Genomic DNA, 10,912 nt, shown 5'->3' with positions numbered 1-10,912 from the left:
TTTTATTAGATTACATAGGGGCGGCACGGTGGTGCAGTGGGTAGCACTGTTGCGTCACACCAAGAAGGTCATGGGTTTGCATCTCGGCTTGGGGCCTTTCTGTGTGGAGTTTGCATGTTGTCCCTGTTTCCACGTGGGTTTCCTCCGGGTACTCCGGTTTCCTCCCACAGTACAAAGACATGCAGGTAGGCTAATTGGAGAGACAAAATTGCCCATAGGTAATTGTGTGTGCCCTGCGATAGATTGGCGGCCTGTCCAGGGTGTATTCCTGCCTCTTGCCCAATGCATACTGGGAAAGGCTACTGCACCCCCCGCGACCCTACTCAGAATAAATGGGTATAGATGATAGATGGATGGATTACATTGAAAGTTTTAAATGGGATTATTCAAAAATGCTACAGTAAAATGTCACAGTAATGGGGTACGGTGTAGACCAGGACCCCGTCTGTCATGAACAATGAACGTCTGTCAAAAATTTGAGACCTTTTAAATTTATGGAGAAATTCTAATCCAAAACGTAACTTTTTTCACTCAGCCTATATTGGATTGCACAATTTGGAGTGGGATTATTTGGAGACACTACAGGAATATTTCACCCATTCAGGTCAGTGCTACTTCAGGACCCCTTCTGTCATAATTAAGTGTCAAAAGTAATATGCAGTGATATTTCACCCACACCATTTCAGATGTACATTAGTTCCGATTCTCTCATACACACGTGATGCAATGTTGACACTTGGATTTTGAGGAGAATACAAAATGCGTGACGCTTGGTTAGCCTATCTGATCTTTCCATGTTACGGCCTTAAAAAGCCATGTGAAGTGAACGTAACATAATCGAAAAAAAATGTTTTCACATTACCACCATTGTTCAATTTTAGAAGCACATTAAAGCTTTTGCAAACACGTAAGGAAGACCGTGGAACCATCCAATCATATAACGCGACCGATTTAAGGTTGGACCGGAATTTTGTAATCTGGAGCCAACTTCAGCGTCGTTTCTTCTTGCTACTAATGCTTGTTACGAACACGTTGAGAGCTAGTGTTGTGCTCGCGGGTGTCGGCATCTCTGAGTGCCAGTCTAGTCTCAATATGGATTTCTCCAGATTTCTTCATCATAAATATTGGTTTAGACAATAATTACTTTTAATCGCACCAATTTAATTGATGCGCTAAGTGTGTTCAACTTCCTCTTCTCTGATGAGATGCTTCGTGGTACATTTCTGTCCTCTAACGGCAGTCGGATCAGCAACTGCACACACGCCAGTGCACACAAGTGCACAATTAGGCTATGCCTTCATGTAGGCCCATACAGTGTGTAGCATGTTCTTTAGGCTTAATGTTTTAGAATATTAAATAATAAAACTAAACTTTATAAGAGTTTTCCAATGTATCTGATTAATGTCAGTGGTGATTTTGGCGCAACAAAAATTATTATAGCGCAAATAAATGGGAAAATGTTTTTTTTTAAACATAAAAAGACAGGGAATAATTATCTGTTCGTTCTAATTTATAATTATCTGTTTGTCCTAATTTATATTTTACTATCATATCCATTACTAGTTTCTTGAAGGACTCGATCGTGATAAGGCAATCTAGTTTTAGTGTATCCTGACATTTATTCCGCATATAAGGCGCAAATGTGCTAAAAGCGGTATTACCCAGATTTGTTCTAGTTCTGGGTGCCTCTAACGTAATCCAATCTTGAGATCTGGTACGATGACTTGCGATTTTGATGGACAAAAGTCTGGTCAGGTAGAGAGGAAGTTTGCCTAGCAAGGCTTTATAAATAAATAAAATGCTATGTTGCTTCCTTCTGTAATGAAGAGTAGCCTATACCACCCTACTGAACTATATAAAGCACAATGATGTGTTCGGAAACCATCTCCTGTAATGAAGCGCAATGCGCTATGATAAATTGCGTTCAAGGGCCTTAAAATACTGTTAGAGGCATGCCTTTACAGGACATCCCCGTAGTCAAATATGGGTAAGATTGTCGCCTGCACAATCCTCTTCCCATTGTCCAATGAAAAACAGGATCTATTTCTGTAAAGAAACCCAATTTTAGTTTTAATTTTTTAAAACAAGTTGGCCACGAGTTTTAAAAGAGAAATCATGATCCAGCCAGATACCTAGATATTTATAGTACTGAGCTTGCTCAATTTGAGCACCAGTCATCGAGGATATGGAAGCATTTGGCATAGCTGTATTCCGAGTAGAAAAGATCATGCACTTTTTTCGGTATTCAAAACGAGTGTAAGACCAGCTAGAGCTTGCTGTATAACATTAAAAGCAGATGTAAGTATGTAAGAGCCTGGGTGCCCGTTGGTGCTGAGGAGTAAAGCACTGTGTCATCTGCATAAAAATGAGCCTTACAATTTGCTATATTACTAGCAATATCATTTATATAGATAATGCGTGTGGTAGGTTAGGCAAAAAATAATACGTAACCTAAATATTATTGTATAGGCCTTGGGATTAATGTTAGACGGACAGATCCTCCTGGGCTAGTTTATATTAGAGCTAAATCATAGACGAAACGTTGAAATGACGTCTATTGCTCAGAGGGAACTGTTATAAACGTTCTTTATAATATCCAACAAAGGGGAAAGCTGTTGGGCGGGGGAGAGCAGACAGGTCGTTCGGGGTAGCTGATGTCAGGATTTCATCAGTGGACTCCAGCGTGACCGGAACGTGCGCTAGGCTGCTCGTTTTCTAGTCTAGACTTAACTTGTTTGTGGCGCTGAAATCAAGTTTTGTTTTTAAACGTCCCGTAACCACTACGTTCAGATATACAGGTAATTTCTCCGGGATATATTTCGCAGCCGTAGGTGTCCCCTCATATCAAATCTCAGACTGCCGCGGTGCACGCCGGGTCCATATGACACCTGCTCTCGAACTACCGAGTGAAAGGCGCTCGCAGTAGTGAACGGCGGTGGAATTACTAGGTATTTTCAGAAGAACCGATGCGGTTTTCTTTGCGTAATTGATTTGTTGCATTTTTAGCAGCTGAGCTACAGGCGCTTATGCCATGAAAGCGTTACCTAACGACCGAACCTGTGAAGTTTACAGCGTTTCGAATTTTCGCCTCTGCCCCCGTGACAGTCTACCTACACAGGTAAGGGACAGAGGTGACTTCAATTACTGAGGAGAAAGGATTGAAAACAAAGAGGGATATTGTCTGAGATATGAGACCAACAATATGTTCCACGTATGTTTGACGTTTTCTTAATTTAACTTATTTCTTTTATTTTTATGCGAGGCACCCATTACAAATTATTTTAGGCTATGTTGTCCTATACAGTCGTAGAAAACGCACTATGTTTAACTTATTATACTGTTTTGAAGTTGATGCATGTGTGTGTGAAAGCGCTGCTCTTCATTGTGTTGTGTTTGAACGCTGCCATACGGATGACGGGAGTCTTGATCTCTCGGGGCCGTGGGAACGGGGGTTCTGTTTCTACGCTTTGTGTAGCAACTCTGGATAATGTTCCGGGGAATTATTTATGTATGTTTTTGACGTTTTCTGATTTTCAGTCGTCAGATCACACTTGTACATTAAGAAGCGCAAATGAAACATTTTGCCAATAAAATTTAACTAATATGTCGCCCATTTCTGCAAAGTAATTTTTAGCAAATAATGCGTTTCCTGTGAGTGTGGAAGCAGGATGATGTCCTAATGATCTCGTGTCTTTCAGACTGAAATTATAGAGCCATCCCAGTCCTTGGCTGGAGGGAAAGAAGTGGGGAAGAAGCTGTGTGCCCCCTCCTTCAATGGGAGGAAATGGGCGGTTTCAGTTCTACTACTCGCAGTAGCCATCACGTTGATACTATTTTTGTTTGCATGTAAGTTCAAATTTGGGGAGGGATGGAGGGACAGCTTTTTAACTGTTTTCTTCTTCTACACCTTCTGTTTGAAGATAATTCAGGTTGCCTGTGGAGTGTTACTCCCCAATTTGGAGCTAAATAACAGTCATTTTGCCGCCATGCACCTGTGCCTGCTCCATGATTTAAGGAAAGCAGGTGTGGGCTTGGTGGGATAAATGAACTTGGTTGGGAGACCTGCTGGGAAAACTACGTGGTGTTTGGTGTGTCAGTACGAGCTAGGTGGTCATATTTCTGGACCAATTAAACCCCAGTGCGCCACTGCAGGGCATTGGGGTTTGATGTTATTACACACTCCCACTACGCAAGAATTACATCTCAGATAAGCGCATCCTCCCTTCGTATACCCAATGGCTTAACTGCGAAATGGGGAGTCCAGGTGCCGAGGAGCACTTAATATAATTCAATTTGTTCGCTCCAACCCACACCCACAGATGGAAAATACGAATTTGCCCGGAATTACCATTCCATTGCTGTTTATTTTAAAAATCCATTACTCAGTGCTAAAAGGCGTGTGTTTCGTTCTTTGTACAATAGTCGCCAGGAGCCTATTGCCTACGTAAGGTTTCGTTTTTCCTATCTCAAGCGCCCCCATCTCCAAATGAAATTTTGGCTTGTAACGGACGCAGGTCCTTATACGTCTTAGAAGCCGCATTTTCACGTTGGCATTTAGGATACGGAAACAAAAGTTATGTGTCGAAACATGCATTTTACAGGCTGGGTCAAAAAAGTGCTGTCTTTGTAACTGTTAAATTGATTTTATTCAATTTAGGCTTGTTGAAAATTGAACAAAGATAATTATAGCCTACTGCACATGACAAAAAATAATGTCCTGCCAGTGGACAGTGATAACGTTGTGAAAGTTGTTACGTTTTTTAAATCAAGCAAATCAAACATTTTGAGAACTTTGAGTCTCTGCTATTACGTTCATGGTGTATCTTTGACATTTAAAAAGATTCCTAGCTGGCACAGGTCGGTTGGAACGACGTCGAATTCACCATGGTTTTCGGTCGAAAATGGAAATTGTTTGACTTTTTTTTTTTTTTTAATTCTTTTTTGTGTGGCTCGAAACGACATCCGATTCAGACGTGGATATAACGTCTTTATTAAAGGGAACCCCGCCTGTTAAGACTGGTATGGCTTAATATGTTGTAAATGCCCTCAACTATTTTTACTCAGAAATTTTTACCTGTGGAGGGCCAAGTTACTTGAAAGAATTTAGGAAACATTGGGAAGCATTGCTGTGGAATACAGCGTGTTTAATTTGTCTGAGCTAAGATAGGCAATATTGTTGCATGTAACTTAGCACAATTTTGATATCAATACTTTTAATGGCAGGTCTTGATTTGAATGAATGACTTTTAGACAGTGCTCTGAGTAACTTGGCTTTTTTTACCTTGAAAGCATGTTTTTCATCAGATATAATTTCTTTTTGTACTCTGTTATGAGTTAGTGATAATAGCAATTCATATAGATGTAGGCTGAGAGTCATGCATACACATACATGCATGCAATCACACATTCTAGCTGAAAGAAACACAAATGGATTCAGTCATTTTTCCTTTACCATGAATGAGAAATAAATTAAAGTATATTTCATTTTTTTAAGTCGAAGTGTTTTCAATGGGCTAAGAGTCTGTGGTAATTGCAGTTATTTCTGTTGGGAACCCTGAAAAGTGCTAAGCTCTCGATTCTGCATAGGTATGGGGCATGCCGCCCCACAAAGCTGTCCCAATGCCCTGGCCAGGAGTAAGCAGGTATTGAAAATGGTTCATGAAGAAGTAGATAAAAGTATGTTTAAAATAGGCACTATAGAGGATATAGAAATTCAGCTGACAATACTTCTTTGTAATTACATTTTATTTTTAATGAACGAACATAACATAAATAATAATGATTCATTGACATTTAACGGCTACTAGTAATATCAGTAACAACAACAATAACTAATAATAATAATAAAAATAATATGTGTAAATAAAGTGTAGTATTTCTGTTTTAATAATTTTTTATTGCCACTGTGGCATAATTCCTGTCTGTGGCATATTTTTAAGTGCTAGCCACAATGTGTGACACGTCTGACTCAGTGCTCCTCTGGCTTTTCTTGTTACTTTCTGAAAGGCAAAACAAGTGTATATATATATATATATATATATATATATATATATATGCATGCATGCATGCATGCCAGTCACTTGATTTGTAATAGGTGCATTAAATAAATTAAAATTTTCAGTGTTCGGCTTGAAGCTGGTTAGAAATTTAATTGCCTGTTTTCTCTTTGTACTTTGGTTTATATTTATTACCCATTTTAAAGCAGAATTAAAACCAAATAAATTAATATTTCCTGCCACTAAATGGCAGTGTTGAGCATGGTATATTTCTTGATTATGGTCTGTAAAATTTACTTGTTTCTACTGGTCATTGTAAATGCAACGTTTGAACAAAATGTGAAGGTCCACAAAGATTTACATACTCACACGTGTGCACCAATGTGTGCAACAGCACATTCTAAAGACATCATTGTATATTTGTGTTTCACAAAAAATGATCAGCTTGCTTTAAGCATTGCTTGCTGGTGTTATCAACCAGCTATCTAATCATTCGTTAATCATTTAGCACAATAATTTCTATAATTCCCTAGCTCTTCACCAAAGCTGTGGTGAGAATTCTGGAATAAAATTACTGCCAGAGTAGAGTGTTTCCCACTACCTACAATTACTGCATAACCCATATGCATGCTGTACATTGTTTTAGGTGGGTTCACTCTCATAAAACTGCCACCCATAACAATAATAATAATTATTGTTATTATCATGAGGTTTATGAGGTGGAGTGTATTGTGATATGTCTGTATTTTTTGTGATGCTGATATGTCTGTTACTGAGGTGAGTGTTGTGGTACTGATCAGACTGATGTTTTAAACCCTTCCACTGTAGCTCCACCCTATGCAGTGTTCTACCTGGGAGGAAGTGTGGAGTTCAGGAACCAAAGCTTCGCTCCAGAGCTGACTGACCCCACCTCCCCACGGTTTCAGCTGCAGGTTGAGGCCCTCAGCCCTTATGTGAGTGTCCTTTCACCTGTTCCTCTTTTACAGGACACCAAGGGAAAAAAACAGGCCACATTGTCCTGGATAAGTCATGGAAAACAGCTGTTTTACAGCCTGTATTGGCACAAAATACAAATCCTGAATACATACCGATTAGATCCATAATGAGCCCAAAGAAGAAAAGCCTAATACTGTTAAAATCACATTAACGGAAATTTTATGTAAGGTATAAGGGTTGTGGTTGGGGATGGGAGGGGAACCAAGATGCAGTCTGAAGATTTTGCTGCCTTCCCCTACTTTTCTCTGCCGCCTCCTCTTTCTCCCTCTCCATCTATGTCTCTCTCACTCTGTCCCCCCTTCTCTCCCTCTTTCCCTTTTAAATGTAAAGGTGTTTGTAACAGGAGCCTGGCAGGGCACCATGAGGCAGCACAGCTTGGCCAGTTCCCCCAGGACCTGTGCTTTTCAGGCAGGAGGAGAAAAGCTGTGCGGGGCAGAGGCAGAGGAAGAGCTTGCTCTCAATAAAAACATTGTCTGCATGATCAGAGGCACTTTGGAACTGCAGGGTGGAGCCAAAGGCCAGAGCATAAACAGGGACAGGCCTACGGGTGGGACAAGGGATAGGGCTGTGTGAGGTTTAGGGAAGTGTAGGACTGCCTGCCAGTCTATCTGCAGGGATACGGGCAGGGAGGGAAAAGGGTGTGGGTGTGAGTTTGTTTGCATGTTTGTGTTTTGTTCAGCTCATTAAAAAGAGCTTGAAATTGCCTCTGCCCACAGTTACTCTCTCCTCTTGTTATGAGATTGTGGAGAATAAGACAATGGATCTTGTGTCTCAAGGCAGATGTTCCGATATCACAGCAGCCAGACTCTACTGGGCTGTCACACCATGTCCTCTGGTATTATTACAGCAATCTCTGTGATGTCACACATTGAACTTTGAATGGCCTATTCTAATAGCCATGTGGTATTTGAAGTGCATGACACCTGGAATGGTGAACTACAAAAAGTTGTAAAATCAAGTATCCATACATGAGCTTTTTAATTGAAGCTGTTTTGTTTAATTTAGTGCAGTCACTCATATTCATTTCTGATAACAATATTTAAAGAGTGGAAGTGCTTTTTCTTTTACAAATGATCTGCTACTAAAATGGAAAGGAGGTAGTTGAAGTAGACATTACAAAGGACTGTAATGCAGAATTGATAAAAAAACAAATTAATGCATATTGAGGCCACAATATTTGTTCCAGTGGGCACCTTTTCAAGTTAGGCTATTACTTAGTAGATTTGGATGATTGCCTAAACTAACCACATGTGGAATGTTTTTTTTTTTTTTTTAAATGTTGAACTATACATCCAACATTTCATTTTTGAACACAGTGATGTCATGTTATGCCTGTAGTTAGGGAACTGGGCTTGTAAGGATTTCAGGTTTGATTCCAGGTAGAGCACTGCTTTTGTACCTTTGAGTAAAACACCTACCCTATTCAGCTGTTTGAATATATCATATTTAAATGTAAGTGAACTGAATGTAGGTTCCAGTCACATACAGAGTGGTTGTGGCTACATACACAATGACATACACATACACTATGCTTTGGTCTTAAAAACCCTGTTGCCGTGGGGTTAAAGTGTCCAACTTACTACGCCTCTCCTTTTTCCCCATCTACACTGGGGTGTCATTGTGGCAACGGAACGACAACGTGACACGATCAGTTCTCACGGCTATACGAGTCCTCTCCGTGGCACTCCCACTATCTCCACTCAAGGATTATTGCATTCAGGTAGGAAATTAACAGATAATCCCCTTTATTTTCCCTGGCCTGGCCTACAGCCATTCTCTTTTAGCCAAAGATGTGTGTGTCTTAGGTGCTTACTGTACGTGGTGAACTGAGTGTGTATGCATGTGTCTCACGGCAGTGAAGGAGTGGACGGGCTACGGGTGTTTTACTGGAGTAAATTCTTAGCTCCCACTGGTGTGGGTCTGGAGGTACACAACACTGGCGCTAACCATCTGCAGAGGGTGCTGGGCGCTACCAACAAGCTGCTTTTCAGCAGGAATGAACTATACTCTCTGGAGAAGAACAATGATACGCTGCCAGTGCTGATGGGTAATCTCTTATCTACTATCATTCACACAATCACTTCTGTTTTCTCCCTCTGTGCCAGTCCCCTGCATCTCCTCTATTTTCTCTTTCTGCCCTCTGTTCCAATTTCCAGTGTACTCTCTCTTTTCTTTAATTCTGAGCATCTTCTCTGTTTCCTACTTCCAGGCTGTCCTCCATTCCCATAATACATTTTTAAAATCCTCTCTGTTTTGCTGTAGGGCTGGACTCAGAGGATGATAACTCTGATGAAAAAATGGATAAAATAAAAAACCCTACTTCTCTCCAGAGCATCAAGTGGCAGCTGGGTTTCCAAGGTGATGTGATCATACCCCTCACTTTCATAGAGCATACCTTGCTGACACACTGCATTCCTTTAGACAATATTTGGAATTCCTGTTATATGTGAATCAACCATTTCCTGTATTTCCCTCGGTGTAGATATCTTTCACAGAACAATGGACAAGAGTGTCATGATTTTGTCTTTTTTAAAAAATTCATTTAGGAACAAATTTATCCAAATAGTCTGATTACATGAAAAAATTCTTACTGGTAAAATTAAGCAGTATTTTATGGAAATCACATTGTTGCATTAAACCCACAGCAATGTCTTTTGATCTTTATGCCAAATATGGGAACAATCGCACCCTGAGCTTGGTGAGTCCGAAGAAGCCATACTACCAGTGGCGCCTGCGAGTCCCAGCAGGTCATGTGGTCCGGCTGGTGGTCCTCACTCTGCATGGTGCCACCCCCGGAAGTTGCTCCGCCCACAAACTGTCCGCGTACGACTTCCTCCTGCCCCTGCAGAACAAGATCATTTCTAGGTAAGAGCAGTACCAGTGCGGTCTGAGGGTGAGTACTGCTAGGGATTTTCCCCATTATCACAATCACCATCATTACTGTCATCTACATCACAATATTTCCACCACTAGTCTTCATCATTGCTTACTGTGGTTTTCTTTGGTAGGTGGTGTGGCCTGCCTGTTTCTGGACCCTCTCCTGTGATGAAGCTTATCTCATCAGGAAATGTCATGCTGGTGACTTTCTCCTTCAACAGACAGAGGGATGGAGCCATGTTTAAAGCTTACTTCCAGGCTGTACCCAAAACAGGTGGGTTCTCACTACTGCTGTGGCATATGTGGGAGCTAACTACAGCCCTCCCTGAGCCAGGTACAGCAAGAATATGGCCGGACATCATATTCTCTGTCAGTGTGGAAATAGTCGTAGTTCTGCCAGATTTTTGAAACCAGGAGCCAGATTTGAGGGAATTTAAACAGGGAACCCCTACTACTAATGTGTCATGGGATATTCAGTGACCATAGTCAGGATCTCTGTTTAACATCGGGTGCCGTTTTACAGCAGTGTTCCTATCACTCTGCTGGGACATTTGGTTTTAATCAGTCCAGTCCAGTAGGGGTGGGCGATATAGCCTAAAATGCTTATCACAATAATTAGCATTGATAACAATATCATGATAACAATATGAATCACAATATAGATTTTTTAAAATCTTCTATGAAACCAGAAAGGTCAAGACACAACTCAATCATATTCAATCATATAATTATTGTAGAATTTTTAGATTTTAGAATTTTTTGTAGAAGTTTGGAAAGTTTTTGTTCTCATCCAATAAAATTTTAATAAAACTATATAGTGGTTAGTATACAATTTTTTTCACAAAATAAAACATTTCAGTGTTGTCTTTTTTCAAAGTGCAAAGATTTATAACTGTAACTTCTCTCTCAGTCTGCATGTAGTTTAATTTCATTCTTCAACGGTTATGTGTGAGGAAAACCAGTCTGTCACAACTTCAGGTTTTATGATATCTGTAATGATTGTCATCATGGTGAGGATTAATCCGAACCCACCAGTTTTAACC

At 40.4% G+C, this 10,912-nt stretch overlaps 1 protein-coding gene across 2 annotated transcripts in view; it reads left to right on the top strand.

The window, feature by feature from the left end:
* Positions 1-2,676: 2,676 nt before the first annotated feature.
* Positions 2,677-10,912, top strand: part of LOC135253055 (suppressor of tumorigenicity 14 protein) — a 28,488-nt gene continuing 20,252 nt past the window's right edge. Inside the window, exons 1-8 of one of the 2 annotated variants that reach the window (XM_064331833.1) lie at positions 2,677-3,118; positions 3,699-3,846; positions 6,825-6,949; positions 8,645-8,712; positions 8,849-9,039; positions 9,255-9,350; positions 9,638-9,857; positions 10,001-10,143. In XM_064331833.1, the coding sequence (XP_064187903.1) occupies positions 3,032-3,118; positions 3,699-3,846; positions 6,825-6,949; positions 8,645-8,712; positions 8,849-9,039; positions 9,255-9,350; positions 9,638-9,857; positions 10,001-10,143 (1,078 nt within the window). In that variant the 5' untranslated portion in view covers positions 2,677-3,031. Of the gene's footprint in view, positions 3,212-3,698; positions 3,847-6,824; positions 6,950-8,644; positions 8,713-8,848; positions 9,040-9,254; positions 9,351-9,637; positions 9,858-10,000; positions 10,144-10,912 lie in introns of both variants that reach the window. The other variant, XM_064331834.1, reaches the window with a different exon arrangement.

Source organism: Anguilla rostrata, chromosome 4 (genome assembly GCF_018555375.3).
Source record: "Anguilla rostrata isolate EN2019 chromosome 4, ASM1855537v3, whole genome shotgun sequence".
Classification (NCBI taxonomy): domain Eukaryota; kingdom Metazoa; phylum Chordata; class Actinopteri; order Anguilliformes; family Anguillidae; genus Anguilla; species Anguilla rostrata.
This window is presented reverse-complemented; position numbering and strand designations above follow the sequence as displayed.